Raw genomic sequence first — 22,957 nt, forward strand, 5'->3', positions numbered from 1 at the left:
CTCTCTATCATATCTATCTATTTATCTATATCTATCTATCTATCTATCTATCTAATCATCTATCTATCCTGATGCCATTGTTGATTGTTTTAGCCCAGATGACCTTCCAGCCGCAAATGCATCGTGTTATAAAGCCTTGTTGTTCGTTCCCGTGTAGTTATTGCAAGCCCCAAAGCAATTGAAGGCCATCTGGTTTTGAGCTGGCGAGACGGAGAGGTGCATAATTCCCTTCTAAAGTATAGAGTGTCATGTTGCAAACCTTGGGCATCCCACAGGGGTTGACAGGAGGGAGATGGAAAGCCTTTAAGATTACATGTCGGACTTGGATATTACATTCCTCTGGGTTACCAATGGAATGTAGTCATAGGGGGGAGCTCCCATGTGGACTTGCTGTGTCAACGTCTTATGCGCTGGTGGTAGGGAGGCTTTTACAGTAAGAATTGGAAGTGTGGTTAACTCAAGGAGCTATAGCTTGCAAACAGTGTGAAATCCTTCTCCTTTTGCTTCTTGTCTCATGCTGAAACCTGTCTAAATTCAACCATGATGGAGATCTTTTTCAAAGGACTCCCGTTTTTTAAGGGTTGTGCTGAGGTGCAGGTGTTGGAAAAAGTTCAAAATGCATTCCTTTCCTCATACTCAAAGGTATTTTCTCCCTCCTTTCCCCCCTCCCATTCCACTTCCCCGTGATCAGTTAGGGCTTTGTTCCAGGGGAAATGAGGGAAGGAAGACCTCAGTGCAACTTCTTCTCTTTCCTTCCAACCTTCAAGAACGAAAACCGAAATGAATTTTGGGGCCAGTGTGTGTGTGGTGGAATAATGTGAAATGGTTGCTTACACACCATACCTTTAAAGTGCCTTTGAAGCACATTCTTTCACGCAAAGAATTCTGGGTGCTGTAGTTTTCCCCATCGCAGAATTACAATTCCCATCAGTCCTTAACAAGCGATAGCACCAAGAATTATTTGAGGGAGTAAATGTGCCTTGAATGTGCTTTAAAGATATAGTATGTACACATCGTCTGCTGAATACAGAGGAGAAACCAATGAATAAAAAAAGATACCATGCTTATTTTCTGCTTTCAAGAAACTTCAATGACCCCTGACTGGTTTCACTGAAAGAAAACCCAAGTGTTCAAACCCAATTTTCAAGTGGAGCGTATAATCTAACATGGCTTTTCTCCCTTTCCATACACTTGCAAATACTCTTCAATCTGTTCTAGCATACTGGGGAGTCTACAACAGTTTTTATCTCTGGCTCTTGCTCAGCGGTCACAGCGCCAGATGCTGGCCCCAGATGCTGTGGAAGCAAATGCTTGGCTTCTAGTACTTATACCAGGCCTGGCAAATCCAGAGACTTCATATAGCTCGCCAATCAGAGACTGATGTTGCACATCCCTTCTGTGCCTGAAGAGAGTTCTGGAGACTGAGTGCATATTGTACCCAGTAACTCACTAGTTCCTCAGCCAAACAATCAGTTTTAAGAGAGTTGAAGCTGGTGTGGTAGAGGCACACTTGTTTCTGCTCTGCTACCGTCTCTAGTCAAATATTTTTCATTGTGATTTTTGTCAGCAAGAATGCAAAGAAACATGTATCCACCAGATGCTATACAGTATGTTATTTCCTTCCTTTGTCCAACTCGACACTCTTCAAAGACGATCATTTTCATTGGGGAAAATTTCATAAAACAGTGGGGTGTATCTATGAGAAGCATAATTCCTCTTATCATTACATTCTCAACACCTGGGGGAAAGCTGTAGTCTGTCTCCAGCTGAGATTTCTCAGCTTGAGAGCTGTCCAAGTCTGTTGACAAAGGGTGAAGCTTGCCTTCCATCAGGAAGGAGACACCGAAGCCCTCTGGGAAACTAAATGGTCTCCAGGGAATATTCAGGGCTATAGGCTTTTAAAAACTTTGACAGTCTCTTTATCCTCATCCTCTTTGGAAAGGTCCTTCCAAACACCTGTTCATGTGGTTGGTGTGTGTGTGTGAGAGAGAGAGAGATTGGGGAGGGAGGGGGCTATTCATCCTGCTCCAAATTCCAGCTGAAATGTAATAGTTTGCTTACCTGCCTCTTTTTATTGTTCATTGACAGCCGAAACTGGGCCAGAGAGATGGTACGGCCACAAACGCCAATGCCCCCCCTGTGGAGTCCTTCCCCTGGGTGGGGCCGAAGACAGTGGTGCTTCACAAGAATTTGCAGGGGGGTTACGGCTTCACCCTCCGGCACTTCATCGTCTACCCCCCAGAATCGGCAGTTCATTCCAACGTGAAGGTAATGTCCATTCTGAGTTTGAAGACTGGGCAGGGTTCGTTCCAGAGGTGTGTCTTATAATGATCCTGGGCATAGTCTGGAGGCACAATGTCCAGTACCCTTGCTGAAGCTAAGCTAGTCCTGGTCTGGCCACTAGCTGGATGGGAGACTGCAGGGAACTTCCATGTGTGTATATGTATTCCTTGGTGATCACTCTTAGCCAAGTATTCCATGAATGTGGTCTTAACTCATGTGTCCATGAGTGATTGTAGAGGCCAATTCTGGATCCACACATCATTCCACAGTGGGGACAAAGGTTTCCTTTGATCATGGTGAGGTTTGCAAAACATGCCTTCCTCTTAGCTTGTTTCCCTTTTTCGTCCTGAGTTTGTGCATCTTCAGAGTCCATGAAATCTTTAGTAGAGGCTATTCTCTAATTGGAATGCTTGCAGGCCAGTGTTTCCCAGTTGTTGGTGTTTATACAACTTTTTTTTTTTTTTTAGATTTGCATTGAGAGCATCTTTTGTTGTCCAACATTTTCTGAAACATTTGGGCAGCCCCAGGTAGGGCAAGGCTGTGCTAGGTGATGCATAGTTACATGAAGCGTAAGCTTGTCTGACATTTCATTAAGAACATAGACCTTACACCAAGTCAAGACCATTGCTCCACCTAGCCCAATCTTGTCTACATTGACTGGCAGCAGTTCCCCAAGGTTTCATGGAATCATAAAATTGTAGAGTTGGAAGGGACCACAATCCAACACAGAAATGTTTTTCCCAATGTGGGACTCAAACCCACGACCCTGAGATTTAAGAGTCTCATGCTCTACTGGCTGAGCTATCCCTTCACCACAAAGAAGTGTTTCCCAGCTCTAAGTGGAGATACTGAGGATTGAACCTGAGAACTTTTGCATGCAAAAGCGCATGTTCAGCCACTGACCACTAGCCCTTCCCAGCATTACTGGGTCTGTTTTAATTTTTGATGAGCCGACTGGATGTGGTGGTTTCATCCTTTGTTTTTAGACTTTGATCCTCTTTGACCCGCACAACTTTGCTGAGCTCTCCTTTGATTTATACTTTTCCTCCGTGGCTGCACATTCCACAAGTTTGCTACAAACTGCCCAAAGCAAATTCAGCCGCTAACAAATTTAACAGCTTTTAAAATTATTACCTGTCAGCCTCCAGGGGATCTATCTTTCCTGATTCTTCTTTTTTCAGAAAATAACTTTTGTTGAGTTCTCTGTTTTCCTTTAAAAGCTATTCCATCTCATATCTAATCTCTTGCAGGTGATCCCTTAAGAGTCTGATGTGCATCAGTAAAGCTCGCTTCTACTCTCCCTGAGTCTCCAGAAGCTTTCCTTTTCTCAAACACAGAAACTGTTGGGTTTGGAATCCTACAGAATTTTCTGTCTGAGATGGGATTCTTCATTGACCCAAATCCCCTGGTTGCCCTGCCCCTAAGCAATAGATAATGCAACTAGCTGTGTGGCCGTTCCCTTTTGAATCTGAAGGGCCTGCCGCCCAGTTTTAAGGGGCCAGTAGCATCCCAACATGGGGTAAATACTTGATACCCGTTACAATATCAAGGAGGCTGCTGGGCTGACCTCCATCTTTGGAAGTTGGAACTGACATCCCTTCCTCCACATGCCCATTCCCAACACGCACCCCGAGTGCGGTTCCAAATTCCTGGGAGCTATTTGCTGACGTCCCATTCCATTCTGATGAAATGTCTGGCATGGAAGCACTGTCGCTGCAAGAGAGAGCCAGCTTTCCGGCCCTCGCAGACCAGAGACCTCACCCTCCCTTTTTTTCTTTTGTCATTTCAGAAAGGGAAAATGGGTTCTTTGCCAGATAAGTTCAAAGGCGCAGAAGGGTTGGCGGGAGGAGATGGGGTGGGGGTATGCATTAAACTGCTCCCGGTCTGTCCCCGCTGGTTGGGTTGTGTTTTTTTTTTTTTGCAGTGTCAGCTTCATCTGTATAAAGGGTGACTGTTGTGTTTCATGGTTCGGACAAAAGGCTGCCCCCACTCCCTCTCCCTGCCAAAGTTGGCTCTGTTCACTTTCCTCTGCTGGTCCCTCTCTCTCTACCCCACAACCAAGATCATGCATTAGGGATCGTTCTTGCTACGACATGTATCCTGAAACTTTTAAGATACTCAATAAGTGGCCTGTTGGTCCTGGTCCGGGTCTGTAGTAAACTACTGCTCAGGATCAGAGCCACAAAGGGAGATAGTGTCTGGGAGGCGGAGACAGATAGGCTTACCGTCCAAGCTGCAGGTAATGGCCTAGTCTGAACAGGCACTCCGTGAGGGCAGAACAGCAAAGCAGCTGGCCGCAAGGGAAGAAGGTGTTGAAGGTATCTCAGATGGATCTGGTGTCAAGGTAGGGTTAGCAAGCCTAGGCGGGTGTTGGAGCTGAAATAAGGTGGTATAGGGAGGGTAGAGCAAAGCAAACTATCTTAACCCATGTTGGACCATTGCTCCATCTAGCTTAGTATTGTCTGCACTGACAGGCAGCAGCTCTCTAGGGTTCCAGGCAAGTGTCTATCCCAGCCCTATCTGGAGATGCCAGGGACTGAACTTGGGACCTTTTAGTTATAGAATCGTATAGTTGGAAGGGACCCAGAAGGCCTCTATTCCAAACCCATGAAGTGCAGTAATTGCAGCTGAAACTTGGGTGTTTTGTTAAAATGGTGGTACGAAAAAGGAATTAAATAAATGTGCTTGATCACTGAGCTGTGGCAGCTCCAAGAGCAGCCGGGGATGGAGCTGGTAAAATGGTGAACAGGCTGCTGTCAAAAGAGAAGACAGAGTCCCTAGTAACATCTTTTTGGTTTGCTGTCGCTCCTTGAGCAAATGATAGAAGCCACAGAGTGCATATGTGAATTGGGAGCACAACTTCTGGTTGGCCTTGATAGTCAGACAAAATTTGTGGTCAATACCAGCCTCGCCTCTTTCCCGGTTTTGGAGAAGGGGTGGGGTCTTCTGTTTGACTTCATGACAAGCTTTGGAGATGCTGAGACACAGCAGTGCATTTCCAATGCAGAACGTGGCTGGAGGCTTGATTGACCCTGGACCTGCCCTGGACTTTTGAAGGCTCTTCCTGCTGTTTCCAAGTTCTTCCAAAAGCTTATGTGATGTGCTTGCCAGACTGAAATATTGGTCTGCCACTGGCAATATGGCAAGTATATTTGTGGGCTCCTGATAGGGATTTAGGAGAAAATTTTCATGTCAATAATAGTTCAAGGAATTCAAAATATTTCTTCAGAAGCATTGTGTGCAGTTACTCAATTTATAAAAAAGTCATGTCTCCTTTCATCATTTCCCCTGGCAGCCACTTCTCTGGCACATTTGTTTTTCTCTTGATGGCTGTTTCTTTTTTTTTACTTCCTATCTGCATCATGCAAGTTATCCCAACCAATCAGGGATCCTGCAGTGAAATGCGTGACATCCCCATGTTACACAGCCAATCATACTTACCGAGCACAAGTGAAGTCAATTGGGAACTGAAGTCAAGAATGGGCAATGTAAACGAATTGGTGGAATTTTTGTAGAGTGTTGAAAAGCTATCCAGAAAAGGAGACGGTTGAGGGTGGTTTTTTTCAATTGCCGAAATATTTGTGAAAAGCTGCGAATAGTTTCAGCTTAGTGCTGATCTTTTCTTCTTCACAAACCAAACGCTAACCCTTTAAATCTTTTGTTAGTGTTTTATAGCGTGCCATCAGTATATATGGTGCTTAGCAGAATAGCAGGCAAAGAAACATATTCCATGGAGATTATAATGCCATATAACTCCAGAATGAGAAGACAACATAAGGAGAGAGGGAGGGAAGCCAAAGGTAATGCGAGATGAATGTAAGCAAATGCAGTTTATGTGTACTTTGGCTTTGTTCATTGTGCTAAAAATGCACATTTGGCACCACCATTCCATTATTCTCCATGTGGTGGCGTAAGCAAAGCAAAGAAGCAAAACCCCATAGGGGAATTTCAGCAGCCTACTTGGGACATCCCCATCTCCAGGGCAAGGAGAAGAAGCTTTGGCAGGGTGGGGCGCCAGGTCCGGGGGCTGGGTTTCGGTGGAGGTGACTCACTGGGGAGGGAGCAGGGAACCATGTGTTCCATGCCAGGCATTCTTTGGCAACTGTTGGCAGATGACTTCATTGCCTCCTTGTGCCCCAAGGGGAGTTAGGCACTGCAGGTAACCTCCTGCGTGCAGAGGCAGGATGCAAATTAACCTATACAAATTTTGGGAAACTGGAATATGGCACTCTCAGAAGGCCCTACTTTGAGCCATAATGGGAATCATTGCCAGAGTGCAAACGTATGGACTGAAGATATGGAAGGAGGCCGAACAGGAAGCAGATTAGAGCTGGGTCAGACACCAGGAAGACAGATCAGCTGCAGTTCCTGGTGATTCAGAGCCGGGGCTGGGTGGAGACCAAGAGACAGCTGGTTTGGGTATCCGGGGGATCTGGGACAAAGACTTGAGGCAGGGCGGGAGGGAGGGAAGTTCAAGCACAAGGCCAGGTGGGTTATTGCTCAAATGGAGGCCTGACCCTGACCTGGATGTTTTTAGCATCAGAAAGGTCATTTGTGTCCGGTCAGGGGAGTTTGGGGTGAGGTCAGCCAGATAAGGCAGAATGAAGCCCTCTGCTGGCAAAAGCCAGCTCTGGAAGCACCTAGCTGCTTGAGCAAAGTGTGATAGTTCAAAACATCTCCCATTCCAACTTTTGGATTGAAAGATGGCAAAAGGTGGAAGCCTCTGCTCTGATATTTGGGGGCTCTTATTTATTTGGTTTTATCAGAGATGTCACTTTGACTTGCATATTTCACCCACAGCAGCTCATGATTTTAAAGAGTTCGGTGGAAGTTTCCCCCTCTTCTCTTTTTTTAAAGGATATATTTTGGATAGACCAGTGGAGGCTGGTGCCCATTAGGAATGGTAGGGTGGAAGATAGGAAGAGCAACAGTAGGTGCTCTCTCTTGGCTGAAGAGCCACAGACAGAACATATTTGGAACCCGGTTTCCCAGGCTGTTCAACAGCAGCCACTGCTCTGCACAAGGTTCCAGCCTTAAAGATGCAACCGCTGTCACTAGCCCTGTCTGCTGCTGACCTTGTTTGACAAGGGCAAGCCTTGAAGAAGGGAGGGAGAATTGATGGGTAGGGCTGATTTGGGGCGGGGTCCTTAATATTATGCCCCTGGCAGAATTCTCAAAGGGGAAAATCCTCCAAACATTTCTTAAAAGTTATCTGAGAGCTTGTAAAAACTGGGCTCATTTCCTTAAGATCTGGATAGCATACAGAATGTAATTCTGATGTCCTTATAACCACCTGTGCCATCTCAAGGAATCCTCGCAAATCATGTGCCCTAAATAGAAAGAAAGTTTGCAGAACAAACAGCCCCCAGTGATTCTTGCGAGCGAGTCAAACTGCAGTCTGAAGGGGAAAGATAATATGCTGCTTGGAACCTCCACCGAGCACCATCGGGGTGGGGATGGAAGTGGTTCTCTGCATGTTCCTACTGAGCCTAGAAGAGTTGTCCAACCCCCCACCCCATGCTGCAAGCTAGCCTCTGTCTCACTGGGAACAGTCAGTAGCTTCATACGTAGCTATATTTAGTGCCTTAATTATGATCCAGGGCCTCTGTGTGCATGGGGTTGTGTGCGAGTGAATTCTGGCTGGAGGGACTGTCCTTGAGATTTTGCCTTCGCCATGGTGTGATGTGAGTTGACAAGACCTAGTGCTCAGAGGAGGAGAGGAGTGAGTTAGGGTTGCAGGAGGGTGTTTTTGTTCCAGTCCTGTGTGACAGACAAGGGGACACTGTGACATCAGGCCCTGGGGAGAGGCCCTTCCTTGTTCTTCTCTCTCGGAGGTGGTTCTCCTGCTGCAGCTCCAGAGATGGACATTCACACCCATGAACAAGAACGAATACATAATTCAAAGTGCCGTGGGAGTCTCTGTTAGGATGAAGGTTAAACTGCATGTGTGAGCAAAGTTAGCAAGCTGCTACTTGGCCCCCCACTCAGTGGAAACTCATCCACCAGGTCAATTGGGGGCACTTCCCCACCAGCCCCAGTCTGTTCTCAGTGAGCAAGCGACCTGGCTACTTAAAACCACTCCAAGATCTGGCCCTACCTTCCAGCTTTTTCCTCCTTTTTCACAATGTTGCCCTTGTGCAAGTAGCAAGGAAGGAGGATGAAACTAGAATTGGTGCCTGCCATTGGCTCTGGCGCCACCTAGTGTTAGGCTCCCTGCCTCCCACCCTACCAGTCCAATGAGATGGGAGGCTGAGTTCCATCCTGCCTGGGAATGCAGCAGTGTGGCTCCTTAACTTATGTCTTCACTATAATAGGCAGGGGAGAGCTTTCTCTTTATTTCCTTTGCCACAATATGTTATAGTGATTGATGTAACCACTACTGTTACTTTTCTCTTCCTCCCTCCCTCTCTCTGTATGTGTGTATATGTGTGTATAGAGAGGCATTTCATAATACTGAATAAACTTGGGCTACCCTTTTTGAACACTGCATTCACACAAATGGGCTTAAGTGGCAGCAACTGTGTAATGGGAGTCAAGTGGTCATTCAGCTCCCAGCCAAACACAACGCTTCTGCTGCTAGATGTGCCTGCACATGTGTGCAATTAGAAGGCGGGCAAGTCTGATGGCCACAACCACACCACGACTGGAAGGGCTCAAGTGGTGGCAAGGCTCTGCAGGAGGGGGCTGTGTGAGCCCCGGTGGATTCTCCAGGAGGGTATGGGAGGGGGTGCATGCAAAGTGCTGAGAGCTGATACCACCCCTGAGAACTGAAATGTGCACTTGTGTCAATTTTTCAATGACTGGGCAGGCAACAGTCCTCAGGCAAAATAGCCATTTGTGAGCAAGCAACAGGGGAGAGAGAGGTGTGTGGCTGCAGCAGCACTAATGCTGGGGAGCCCAACTGGTGGAAAGTGCTGGGTGTGTAGGGGGGCGGTAGAAGAATGACTTGGTTGGTAGCTGAGCTTTTCAATCCTCATTATGCACGAGAAGTTGTTTTATTAAAAATACCCCTGCACCATGATTCCCATGTTACGTTTAGTAGTACGTGCTGGTGAGCTCTTTCCTGCCTTCCCCAGAAAAGGCACTTCTCTCAAATAGTCCTGGGAAGTATGTTTATGTGTGTGTTTAAGTGGGTTTTTATTTATTTATTTATTCCTTCATGAATCATTTCTCATAAAACTTCCCCCAAGCAATTTTAGCAGTAAGAAAAACAACAATAAAAACACATATAAAAACAGTTTCAAGTCAAATAGACGGGGATAAAGATCTCCACTTAAAAAGGCTTATTGGGAAAGGAAGCTCTTTTAGGGAGCTGCCTAAAAGATAATAGAGACCTCACCTGTCTAATATGTAACGGGAGGGAGATCCACAGGGGTAAGTGCTGCCGCACGGGAAACCTGAATTCTACATTGTACAGAACTGACCTGTTGAGATGATATTTGCAGAAGGGTCTGCAGTGGTAGGTTGGATATGTAAAGAGTGAGAGATCATTCAGAAATCTGAGCTTTTGGAGTAGTGGGGTTGTCTGTCGACATCTCTCTTTCTCAGATATAAGTCTATGTTTATGTGCATATTGAAACTCTGTAAAAAGTTCTGATACTGAGTGTGGGGTATACATTCTCAAAAAAAGGAAAGAGGAGTGCTGGGAGCAACCTTTTTTCCTTTTAAAAAGTTCACAGCTGTGGGCATCTTGGGGCAGCATCCCTCAGCAAAAAATGCAGGGCACTGGGTTGATCAGCACAGAAGGAGCACTGCAAGGATTGTCAGTAAGGTGGGGCAACCTGGCCTATGTCCTTTTGTCCTGAATACTGAAGAAATGGGAGGTGGATTGCTGCTTCCTCCTCTAAGAGCTGTGACACGTCATCAGCGACACAGCCAAGCCAAGCTTTGGCTGTGTGCCCCTTTGCAGAATCCTGTTTGTGGGTCAGCTGGAAAGGAATGGGTTTGCTTCTTCACCCATCTTGCACTCATTTTGGGAAAGGATCTTACAGCAAAGAACAGAGAGACCTGCTTTCTTGTGAGTTCAGTACTTACCCAGCAGCATCCGTGACCATAACAATCCGAACCCTCTGTCCAGAAAGGACTAAGTCTGCCCTAAAAATTAAACTATGCAAATTGATAAGTTGCTTGTAGCCATGCTTCTTATTCTACTTCCTATTGTTCTTGTTATTTAAAAGCTGTATGTGCATTTGCAAAACTGGGTTCATACTGATGTTTGGTGGTTCGGAGAGGAGGTCAAGTGAGTTGTGGGGAGGCAGATTTTCATCCCCACCCCTAGACAAGAGGTGTTTGTGGGGTTCCCCCGCCCCAGGACATAGCAAGTGCTTGCAGTGGTTAGCTATTCTATTTCAGGGCTGCTTTGCATTATATGTAATTTTATGCTTAGCATAACTGATACTATCTTAAAAGCAAAGCTGGCCAAGGTTTACATATGGGATAGAAAATTACAGGAAATATTTGGAGGTGGGATATGTATGGCATGGTGTTATAAAGCAACAGGATGAAGAAGACCTGCTAACATGGAAATCTTGCCAGGGTAGCTGCGATTCAACATTGTGGGGAAAGGGGCTAAATTTAAGGTGCAATCCATCGAAAGCAGTTTCATTTACAGGAGAGAAGGCCGCCTAACTAACCAATGTGGCTTGGAAGTGCTTAAGTGTGGCTAGATTGTGACCTTTGCTGATTGAACTTCTTTAGTTGAGATAACAGAGCATTGCAGAGTCTTCATGAGAGCCTAGTGGGTGTAGTGGTTAGAGGGTTGGACTTGGACTTGGGAGAACAGAATTCAAATCCCCACACAGCCATGAATCTCACTGTTGGGCCAATGACTGCCTCTCAACCTAACTTACAGGGTTGTTGTGAAGGCAAAATGGAAAGGGGGCAAACAGTACACACCTCCTTGAGCTCCTTGGAGGAAAGGTGGGAGATCAGTGTAGTAGTAGTAGTAGTAATAATAATAATAATAATAATAATAATAATATGCAGGAAGGCTTAAGGTTCAGCCCCCTACAGCTCCAGTTAAAAGGCTCTCCAGTAGCAGAGCTTGAAATGATCCCTGCATGAGATCTATGAAAACTATTGCCTGTCAAGAATGGAGAGTACTGGGGGTAAGATAGATCAATGGCCTAACTCAGTATAAAGTATACCTTACTCATTTAGGCACTTATGAATAGAAGGAATATGTAAAGTAATAGTTTCAAAACTAGCCTTCAGTTGTAGCTGCAGATGCAGTTACCGCCTAGTCATATATGGGAAGGGCTGTAAATTAGAGATAGAGCCACAGGTTGCACACCACTTGCGTGGACAACACTGAGCTAGATGAACCAATGTCTAGCTATAAGGCAGTTTCCTTTCCCATCAGATAAACCATCAGAGCAAAGCAATACTTCAGTAGCTACATTAAAGGGTGCTGGGTGGCTATATTTTGAAGAGAAGGAAAAACCCAGCCATGTCACAGTCAATGAACTGAAGCATTTAGTCACTTGAAAAATCAGAAGAGACCTTTTCAGATAGGTGGGTTAATAATGAAGAAACAGTATAGTCAGAGACTGAGAGTATTGAAGCTTACACCTAGTTTATTTTCCACTTTACTGTGGTGCTTATTTCCCCCCCTTCCCCAAATCTGGAGGCATTTCAAAATGAAAACGGCATGCAAGATGTATCACAATAAACAATCTATACTGTTTAATTGTTAACCAGTGAAAAAGCTTATACCTGTTTTAAAAGGTCTATCTCCAGAGCAGGAACATATACAGTATGTCTATGACACGTGGAATTCATAGACATATATTGAAAAATCCGTATCATCCACCCTAATAATCTCACTATGTGCAAAGTCAGGAAAAGCTTGTTCTGTTGTGGCAGTTCATAGCCAGTTGGGTGTCTCCCCCCTGCCAATATCTATTTTCTGTTCTTCAGAGCATAAAACAATGACTTGAAAATATAGATCTGTTCTTGGGAATGACAATTCTAATCAGTTAACTATTGATATAGATAATGAAAGTGAAACATTTTTCTGAACTTGGTCCCAATTTTTGTGAGGTTGTCATTATCAGGATATATATGCTTAAAAACCTTGGGCATTAATCTTGAACATTTTGTAAGATAATAGTAGTCATATTTGGGCAATCAGTTCCCTCACATGACAGTTACATGAGGGCTCAAGGAGGCTCACTGCATCTCCCATTCCATGGATTCAGAAAAAGCCTTGAATGAAAGTTTCTCATATTTTTGGAGGTGCATGAATTGGCGCTGCATATGATAAACCTAAAGCAGACTTAGTAGCTAATGGATTATAGATCAGAACTTTTTAATGTGGGGGCAGGGGTTGTTAACAAGGGTGCCTGTTATCAACATTTTTGCTAATAGCAATGGAATCATTTTGCAATTTGGAAATTTTGACCTAAGGGAGAAGCATTAGATAGACAAGCATATATGCATTTATATGAGGGGTAATGCCGTAAAATCTTAGCGAGAATGAATGGGCAAGTTTATATGCCCTTTAATCAGTATCTTCCAAGTAAGGGCCAAACAGTTCATTATGTTCAAAGAAAAAATTCCAGCCACTAGTGGCTGTAACCAAGAGTGAATTTATTTATTTTTTAAATTGGAAGGGAGGAAGAGGAGGAGATTAAGGAATCCTGGGTGGTCATATTTTCTCTGTTCTCTCTTTTGTAGGAGGAAGAAAATGGAAACAGAACAGGTATGTATCTGCGTTTCTTTTACTCTAAGTTTGGAGTGGGATTCAGTCTTTTGTGTGCGCAATCAGAATCAGATGTTTTTTTAACTTTTCAAGTGCAAGAATTCACACCCACGATATTTTAACAGTTAAGACATAAGGGATCCTGTTAAGGGATCCTGGGTGTGCATTATTGTTTAAGAACATAAAGACGTACCTTGCTAGAATAAACCACAGACCACCTAGTCCAGACTTCTTTGCAATGATTATTTTGAGAACAGTAGCAAACAATGACATGCACTCTAAACAGGAATGCGTAAAGAATGGCAATGCCAGCAAAATAGCTAGTGAGGAAGCAATCTGTGCTGTTCCATCTAAATTGTGACTTCCAAATGGAAACAGAAAGTTGTGGATTGGCTTACTCTAGACTTTTTTTTAGCTCTCTGGTTTGTAAGGAACCGTGGGATTTTAAGAAAACATGTATGAGACTTCTGGGACATTCCCACAAGACTTTCATTGAACTCGTATCTTCCTAACTTGTGGGGAAGTGAATATATTCCTGTATGGCCATGCTGTGAATGGCGAAGAAGACAGGGACGGCCCCCAGAGTAATAACTGAAGGGAGTTCAAAATACTGGTGATTTTTGTTCCATTGTGTACTGCACCTGTGGCCTTCTAGAGGCTTTTGAATTCCCATCGGCCCCAATGGAAGTTAATTACAGTGGGGCTTTTACAGGAGAGCATCCAGTGGATTGTGGGAGTTCTTTCTGTCTCCCACTCTGCTCTCCCTGATGGCACCTAAAAACTGCTTCGTGAGTTGGCTGCCTTAACTTGCTCCATGCAGAGGGCTTCCTTTGCATCTTACTGCTAACAGATCTGTGGTGTCTCTGCAAAGTAGAACCTTGGCAGGGAAACTTTTGTGGTGCATTGCAAATGCTGCTTCTCAGGTCCTCTTTGCATTCTCCACTACCGGAGGAAGAAGCGTATAGCATGACAGTTGTGGATACGGATAGCTTAGTTACGATGATCAGCCATTGTTATTATAATGTGTTATACATGGGGCTGCCTTTGAAAATAACACAGATGTTTTACTTAGTTCAGAATTAGGCTCCAGAAATTCTGTCTTGTGTGGGCAGGTCAAATGTCTCCAAACAATCCTCACACCAATTCTTAAAGAATTTCACTAGCTGCCTATTTGCTTCCTGACACAATTTAAGGTGATGGTGCTTGCCTATAGAGCTCTAAACAGCTTGCTACCCAAATACCTGAAGGCATGCCTCCTCCATCACTGCTGGCTAGCACCAATGGGAGTACAGTCCAATATATCTGCAGGGAACCAGGTTGGCAGAGGCTGCCTTAGTCCGTTCTGGTTGCAATTGGTGGAAGCTGGTGGCCATTGAGACGGTTAGGTGTGAAGGACAGAGATGAAAATAGTAGATGGAGCCAGAGCCAATGATAGGCAAAGCCAATGAATTCTAGCCTTCTCTGTCTGTCCCTCTGCCGCCCAACCTGCCCTCCTTCCTTGCTGAGTTTGACAAGGAGAGTAGTAATGAGATTAAGGAGGAAGAAACTGATAACTAGTGCCACCCCTTAGACTGGATGCAAATCAGAAGGCAGGCAGATGGGGGCAGGCTGAGGTTTTTGGGGCAGCGCCTCACTTGCTCTAATGAACCAGACTCCACTCTTGAGTGAATGACTGGGGTTTCCTGGCACAGGAGTTTGAAGGGCAGTCCCAGGATTTCTTCCACTGTAGCTTGAAGGGGGCATAGTCTGCAAATAGCTGAGCTCCAGTGAATAACGCCACTCTTGGCTTCCTTTCCTAGTTGAAGGACAGGTCTGCGACTCCGGTGCCTTGAGGCGGGATTTTGAGCTGAGCAAATCTGATGCCGTCGGAACGCATCACTGCTCTTTATCCTTGATAGAAAAATTTTGCTTTTCTGGGAGCTGCACTCAGTCTCATCCTTTAAGGGGGCAGGCACTGGGGGCTGTGCTCTAGCCAGCTCCAAGGGCTGCTGGTAGTCAGGGATGATATGACCGTGCACCCTTTTGGACTGTGTCACGCCATGGCTGTTTTCATGGTAGGTCAGGCCTAAGCTCCCTAGTGAATCTGTCTCATGGGCAACTTCCCAAACCACCTGGGACTTGTGGGCTTGATTCCACTCCCCCACAGAAGACCATGAAAATAAGTTCAAGAGCCATTAGGATTTCTAGCATTCCTTATTTAAAGTGCTCGTTATAAGTCACTTAAATGATGTTCTCCTCCTACATGTACGTACCCGAACCTGAAGATCCTCTTCAGAAGGGAGGTGAAGAGAGGTGGGTGACTACAAAGGAAGAGGGCCTTCTCGGTGGTGGCACCGTAGTTATGGAATACCCTCCTCAGGGAGGATTGCTTGGAGACATTCTACCAGTAGCAGATGATCTTCCAACAGCTGACTCACTGCTGAAGAAGAGGAGGAGATGGGAGAGAGGTTGGCACAGTGGAAATACACTAGCAGGAGCACCAGATTGGCAATTGTTTTTATGGCCTTTTCAGCACGGAGCAAATACATTTCCATTCACCCAGGCCAAAGCATCCCTGGCTGGCTTTAAAGTGGTTTTAAATAAACCTTATGCTCTCACTGTTTCAGCATGGTTTTACGCCGAGCTGTTTCTGTTGCTATAATAAGCAATTAATATTATTGTTTTTGTTTTATGAGCTGCTTAGAGAATTTTGTTGAATTGCCAGACATCCAGATTTAATAAATAATAATATCAAAAGCACTGTCTCGCTTTCTCTCCATCACTTAAGGCCCCTCCCGGAACCGTCTGGAACCCATGGACACCATCTTTGTGAAAAGTGTGAAGGAAGATGGGCCGGCACACAAGGCTGGCCTCCGAACAGGTGAGAGAAGGGACTTCTTTTAAAATACATAGGAGAGAAGGGACGCGGGTGGCGCTGTGGGTAAAACCTCAGTGCCTAGGACTTGCTGATCGTAAGGTCGGCAGTTCGAATCCCCGCGGCGGGGTGAGCTCCCGTCGTTTGGTCCCAGATCCTGCCCACCTAGCAGTTCAAAAGCACCCCTAAGTGCAAGTAGATAAATAGGTACTGCTTAATAGCAGGAAGGTAAACGGCGTTTCCGTGTGCTGCGCTGGTGCTGGCTCGCCACTTGCAGCTTTGTCACGCTGGTCACGTGACCCGGAAGTGTCTTCGGACGGCGCCGGCTCCCGGCCTCTTGAGCGAAATGAGCGCGCAACCCTAGAGTCGGTCACGACTGGCCCGTACGGGCAGGGGTACCTTTACCTTTACCGTGGTACCTCGGGTTACAGATGCTTCAGGTTAGAGATGCTTCAGGTTACAGACTCCACTAACCCAGAAATAGTACCTCGGGTTAAGAACTTTGCTTCAGGATGAGAACAGAAATTGCCCAGCGGCAGCGTGGCAGCAGCGGGAGGCCCCATCAGCTAAAGTGGTACCTCAGGTTAAGAACAGTTTCAGGTTAAGAACAGACCTCTGGAGCGAATTAAGTTCTAAACCTGAGGTACCACTGTACATTGTTTTATTTGGATGCCGCCTTTCCATAGTTCAAACTACTCTCAAGGAGACTTACGACATGGAAAAAAAAACGCAATTACAAGTAACAAAAGTAGTCATAAACAATAAATTAAAGAATAAAAAAATACGGAACTGATCCAAACAATTTCCACACAAATAATAAGGGGATCTAAAATAATAAAATTTTAAATCAATAGCAGCAACCCCCCAATTTAGGTTACTCCCCTGATGATGTCTGCAGCAGTACCCAGAGATCCATTCTCATTGGCTGGCTAGTTTTTTACTGATTCTACCCGTTTTCTTTTACCTGAGCCATTTCTTGGTCTTGTGCATGGCCCTGTTCAGCATGGGAGTACAAAGTTTGTCGGGCCTGGAGGGCATGCTGCCTCTACCCCAAACCCTAAGTGGGTTTTGGCTAAACATCCCTGCAACTGAGAACCTCGCCTTAACAGGGCTCATGATCACTAAGAGACTTCCAAGTGCCTGAATGTGCTTAGAACCCCCTTCAGACTCTCCCGCTCAATGCAGCCCTGTTTAGGGAAGTTTTTAATGTTTGATGTTTTATTGTGTTTTTAATATTCTGTTTGATGTTTTATTGTGTTTTTAATATTCTGTTGGGAGCCGCCCAGAGTGGCTGGGGAAACCCAGCCAGATGGGCAGGGTATTATTATTATTATTATTATTATTATTATTAGGGAGCCCCCTCCCCCAAGGACACATTGGGTGTCCTCATTCTTTCAGACTGAATGTGTGGCTACAAATACATTGGTCATTCACCTGCATATTTTTATCATAATCAATCCTGGTTTCAAAACCCAGCTTTTCTTGGTGCAGGTCACCTCAGCAAAGACCCTTGGTATTTTAGACGTCTTTCCTTTTTAAAAATAAACCTGTCCCTGCTCCCTTACCTTCCATACAGGGTAAGATTTATAATAAAGCAAAACAAATCCTGAATTGCTTGCCTCCTGTCCGTTTTTGTGTTGGTGGGCCTTTTTCTGTTAACCTGTCCTCTTCTGCAGGAGACCGTCTTGTCAAAGTGAATGGCGAAAGCATCATCGGGAAAACCTACTCACAGGTCATTGGCCTCATACAGAACTGGTGAGTTAATCTCCTCCATCTTTCCCCTTACAGACATTTCAAGGAACACAGGCTGGTCTTTGAAACTGCTACCTCTTCTCTTTCTCAAAACGTTTCAGGTGGTGGGGTTTTTTTTGGGGGGGCGTATTTTGGCTGGAGAGAGAGCTTAATTGAGATACTTCACCCATTTTATTTATTTTAACACATTTACAACCTGCTCTTCCATGTTAGCCACGATGGCTCTGTTCTACCAACACTGTTGAAGGCAGTACAGTGGTACAGACTCTGCTAACCCAGAAATATTACCTCAGGTTAAGAACTTTGCTTCAGGATGAGAACAGAAATTGTGCTCCAGTGGCGCGGCGGCAGCAGGAGGCCCCATTAGCTAAAGTGATGCTTCAGGTTAAGAACAGTTTCAGGATAAGAACAGACCTCCAGAACGAATTAAGTTCTTAACCCGAGGTACCACTGTTTGCCTCTGAATACCAGTTCTTGGGAATCACAAATTGGGATGGTGCTGCTGTGCTCGGTTCCTACTTTTCAGACTTCTCAGTGGAACTTGGTTGGCCTTTGTGAGGAAAGAAGGCTGGAGTAGAAGGGCCTCTGATCTGATCCAGTTCAGGGCTCCTCTTTTGATCTTACATATAATTCCTGGGTGGTATTTTGCCCTCTGGGTGAGCTTCTGTATAAACTCAGATGGTTGCTGAAATGATTTAATAGTGTACACACACACACAAAAGCATGAGTCTCTCCTTTATTCGATTTTAAAATGGGCCAGTGTCTTTGCCTTGGGCGTCTTGCCCAAGTACCCCTCCCAAGCACGTGTCTTCATTGCTCCAACTTGTAGTGCTCTTTATAATCCGTCTGTCGTGTTTGCCACATTCTCTGCTTTCTCCACCTCAACTCCGCTCGTTCTGATCGTCAGGCGGGCAGCAGCTGTTTTATATCCCCTGGCACTGCAACTGGTTTTCTCACAGGGACCTTGTTTGTCTGGTGATAACCATATGAGCCCCCACTTCATTGGGCCTTCTGGGACAAACCTACCATTTGAGTCCTCCTCTCCCAGAACTCTTTCCATCGGCAGCCATTTCCACCGGCCTGCATCTGATGGAGAGGGACAGACAGCAGAGCCCATATCATCTGGGACCAACAGCCATTTTGGCTCCCGCAACTGTCTCCTTGGTAGTAATTCCAGCTAGGAAACTAGGTTCCTGAATTTCTTTGCTTTCCTCCGCATTCCCTTTTCTCTTTTGTATTGTGTTTCTTGCAAGATTGTAAGCCTGTGGTCAGACATGCCTTAAATAATAATAATCTGTGTACAGTGACAATAGGAACCCTGCTCTAGAACTTTTTGCCTGGCGTATTCTTGGAGCAGAACTACACAGGGCTACAAATGAAAATGACATTTTTGCCCTCAATCTCCCTGTCTCGCCTCTGTTCAGCACCTGCTGTTGATGGGCAGGGTAATTGGTGTGGTGACATCAGCACAAAGAGCGAGGAATCCAAATCCCATGTTTGTTATAATGTATAGTTTTGTTCAGTGCTTTTTTTCGGGGGGGGGGGCGTACACAGGGGTACGCATACCCCTAAACATTTTGTGAATCTTTGTACTTTTTTCCATTTACTGTTTTTTATTTTTCCCAATTTGAACTATAAAATGGTGGTTTTCTGGAGTCAAAATGAGAGTAAAGGTAAAGGTACCCCTGCCCGTACGGGCCAGTCGTGTCCGACTCTAGGGTTGTGTGCCCATCTCACTTAAGAGGCCGGGGGCCAGCGCTGTCCGCAGACGTGGCCAGCATGACGAAGCTGCTCTGGCGAGCCAGCACCAGCGCAGCATATGGAAATGCCGTTTACCTTCCCGCTATAAAGCGGTACCTATTTATCTACTTGCACTTAGGGGTGCTTTCGAACTGCTAGGTGGGCAGGAGCTGGGACCGAAAGACGGGAGCTCACCCTGCCGCGGGGATTCGAACCACTGACCATACAATCGGCAAGTCCTAGGCACTGAGGTTTTACCCACAGCGCCACCCTCATCCCTTAAAATGAGAGTACCCTTAAACATTTTTTTAAAAGGAAAAAAAAGCACTGATTTTGTTCTTGTAATCTATAGATTCTAGTTCCTCAGGTGACTTAAGTTAGCTTGTGTCTGATGATGTTTACAGGCACTTCTCTTAAACAGCTCTTGTGAAAATGTATCACTTCCCCTGACCAGGGGGAGGCGCTGCATTCAGCACTTAAAATTTGGCCTGTTCCTGAGGCAAAGAGAAAAAAAATTGCCTAATAAGAGGCACTGCCTCACCGTGTTTTGTAATGTGGCATTGAGCTCTATTAGCCTTCAGAATTGCGTATGGGACGTGGGGAGGCCAGACTAACCTGAGAAGGGGACCTAAATATAGCGAATGGGGAACGTGTAAAACGAAATCAATCCAGCCAGGAACTATATATATAAAATGCCTGGCCCAGAAGCATCAAAGGCGTGTGGAGGGGGGGGGACCTAGCCAGGGGAAAACAGAGAGAGACACAGAGAGAGGACAACTCTGCAGACAAGCTGCAAAAAGCAATCGTAAAGGTTGCCCGTCAGATGACTTGCAAGCCTTACGAGAAAAGTTTGGTAAGAAAAGTTTCTGGCTTGAGGCCCTCTTCTCAGTTGTCTGGGAGCGAATTGACGGAGTGGGGGGGGTGAGGAACTGGAAAATTTCTGAAAGCCTGGCTGCCATGAAATCTAGGGTTGACGCCTGAAATTTTGGAAATATTTTCCCCCCATCTCTGAGGGAAAGGAATGGCCGTCTTTTTCCACCTGAGGTAAAGGGGAGGGGAAATAATTAACTGGGTGTGTGTGCGCGAAGAACAAAGCTTAAAATGGGCAAAACTAGGACGAGCCTGGCCAGGCCTCAGTGGTTCACGGAAAGCGGCAATCTTGCCAATGCGTTAGATTGATTAAACAGCTATTAATTGTTCTGGACTGCTCACTGAAGAAATAGTTTGTAGTGTGGCCTTGCCCTCCAGATGTTTTAGACCGCTGCTCTCCTCAGCCCCAGCCAGCGCAGCTGTGGGAGTTGTAGTTCAAAACATCTGCAGGACGCCAGACTGGGGGTTGTAGTGTAATGGGTCGCGGAAGGCTGTTGCAGCGTTGAGCTGTGAGCCAGGAGAGCCTTGTGTTTAATTTCACCTCAGCTTTGGAGTTACTAGGCCTGAGGACCTAAGTAGATATTGTGGAGGGCTGTTTCTGACTCATGTCTGCGCCCCGCACATCCCCCTGGTAACTTCTAGTAAAAGAAACATGAGATGTGATGTCAAAGAGTCATCAGGGCAGAGACTCAGCCCCTGGCATTTCCCGTGGAAAGACGTCACATGGCAGGGCTAGGAAACAACTCTTGTGACTTGAGGGGCTGCTGCTGAGTCAGCCATTGGGCTTGACGGGTTGCTCTTCTTAAATGGTGTGAAGCAGCTTCTTACAGCAGAGACGGGGAACATGTGCCTCCCCCCCCCAGATGTCACTTGTGTGCAGCTCCCATCAGCCTCAGCCAGTATGGCCAAATGGATGGCAATTATGGGAGTTTCCAGTCCAACACCACCAGGAGGCCACCAGGTTCCCTGTCCTTGCTTTACAGTTTAGGTTAGGACCACCTTCCTCCTCATCTGTGCATTAAAACATCATTAGAAACCTTTCTCTGGGTGTTTCCCCTTTCTGAAGTCAGGCTTTTAGCAACCACCAGGAAGGCCTTTTCGGTGGTGGCACCGCATTTATGGAAGGCTTGTTTGGTGCTCCTATTTTTGCACCAAAGACCTTTCTATTTTCTCAACTGCTTTTTAAAACATGAGCCAAAATTGGTTTCAATCTGCCACCTTGGTTCTAATTCTGTGATGCTTCTGTTGGTTTTTTTAAATGTCTGCTGTTTAAAATCAAATTTGTTTTGTTGATTATCTTGCTTTTAATTGTTAGTATTCCTGAGAGTATTTAGTCTTGAGGATGGGACTTAAAGTTTCATCAAACACACAGCAATAAATAAATAAAAACTGTTAAAATTAGCTTTCCAGTTTGAGGAGGGGGTGGCTAAAGGTGCCCCCTGGTGTGGCTTCCTTTTCCACCCCACCCCAACCCATGGCATTGGGCATTTTCACTTTTCAGTGCCTGCTAAAAACATTTGTGTTTAGGCAAGCACATTCAGACAAGCCCTAAACGGCTTCAGCCCTTTATATCTGAGGGAGCATCTCTATCCCCATCGTTCAGCCTGAACACTGAGGTCCAGCTCCAAGGGCCTTCTGGCGGTTCCTTCACTGCGAATAGTGAAATTACAGGGAACCAGACAGAATGCCTTTTCAGTAGTCACCTCTACCCTGTGAAGCACCCTCCTGGCAGATGTCAAAGAGTTTAACAACTATATGGGTTTTTTTTGTAGACATCTGAAGGCAGCCCTGTTTCAGGAAGCTTTTAATGCTTGATGGTTTTCTCCCACCTACTTTAGGAGTTAGGTCGGGTGGTTTGAATACATTTAATTCCTATTCGTCACTAAACTGTGTGTTTTCCCCCCCCCCCTTTTGCAAAATTCTGTCTCCTCATTGCAGTGAAGATGCTTTGGAGCTCTCCATCATGCCCAAAGATGAGGATATTCTACAGCTGGTGAGTGTCTTACTGGATGTTCTCCTGGTGGTTTTTGCTGAGCTGCATGAAGAGCAGCTTGGATTTGCTGAAATGTCCCCATGTTGATTAAGGAGCTCAGCACAGAAAAAAAGCCTGTGTTACTAAAGTGTGGATCATTTTATTCTCACGGTACAGTCGTACCTTGGAAGTCGAATGGAATCTGTTCCAGAAGTCCATTCGACTTCCAAAACGTTCAGAAACCAAATTAGGGCTGCAGGAAGCTCCAATCCGTTCACAAAGAATGTTCACAAACTGGAACAATTGCTTCCAGGTTTGCAGCATTTGGGAGCCAAAACGTCCGAGTTCCAGGACGTACAGAATCCAAGGTACGGCTGTAATTAAAAACACCCCACCCTGCACTTCTCATTATACATATGAGCAAAATTTTCTTGATTAAAATTTTGAAAAAGTGTGTGTGTGTGTGTGAGAGAGAGAGAGAGAGGGAGAGAGAGAGGGAGAGAGAAGGAGAAAGAGAGAGAAAATTGATAAAGCTTGCCAGCTGTAAATTGAACATCCTCAGTCTGAAGTGTGCAAGGCCCAAGCCTTTTAGGGCATTACAGGCTCAAAGCAGCACTTTGAATTATGCTGGAAAGACAACAATGCTGATGTAGGAACATGGATGCTGTTGGTTCTTGGTGACCTCCAGAATTGGCCCAGGGCAACTTAGGAATTGTGCTGAGCAGCTCTCTTACAAAGTTTGTCGCAAAGGATCACAGCCACAGAGGCAGTTACTCTCAGTTGA

General features: G+C 45.5%; 1 protein-coding gene across 6 annotated transcripts in view; it reads left to right on the forward strand.

The window, feature by feature from the left end:
- The window catches only part of ARHGAP23 (Rho GTPase activating protein 23), a 179,526-nt gene that overhangs the window by 107,771 nt on the left and 48,798 nt on the right, over nt 1-22,957 (forward strand). For 5 of the 6 annotated variants that reach the window (XM_081166024.1, XM_081166021.1, XM_081166023.1 and 2 more), the window contains exons 2-6: nt 2,089-2,268; nt 12,961-12,985; nt 15,753-15,845; nt 17,516-17,594; nt 22,140-22,194. In XM_081166024.1, the coding sequence (XP_081022150.1) occupies nt 2,089-2,268; nt 12,961-12,985; nt 15,753-15,845; nt 17,516-17,594; nt 22,140-22,194 (432 nt within the window). Of the gene's footprint in view, nt 1-2,088; nt 2,269-12,960; nt 12,986-15,752; nt 15,846-17,515; nt 17,595-19,714; nt 20,185-22,139; nt 22,195-22,957 lie in introns of those variants that run through there. The other variant, XM_081166025.1, reaches the window with a different exon arrangement.

The sequence above is a fragment of the Podarcis bocagei genome (assembly GCF_964188305.1).
Source record: "Podarcis bocagei genome assembly, chromosome: 13".
Taxonomy (NCBI): Eukaryota; Metazoa; Chordata; class Lepidosauria; order Squamata; family Lacertidae; genus Podarcis; species Podarcis bocagei.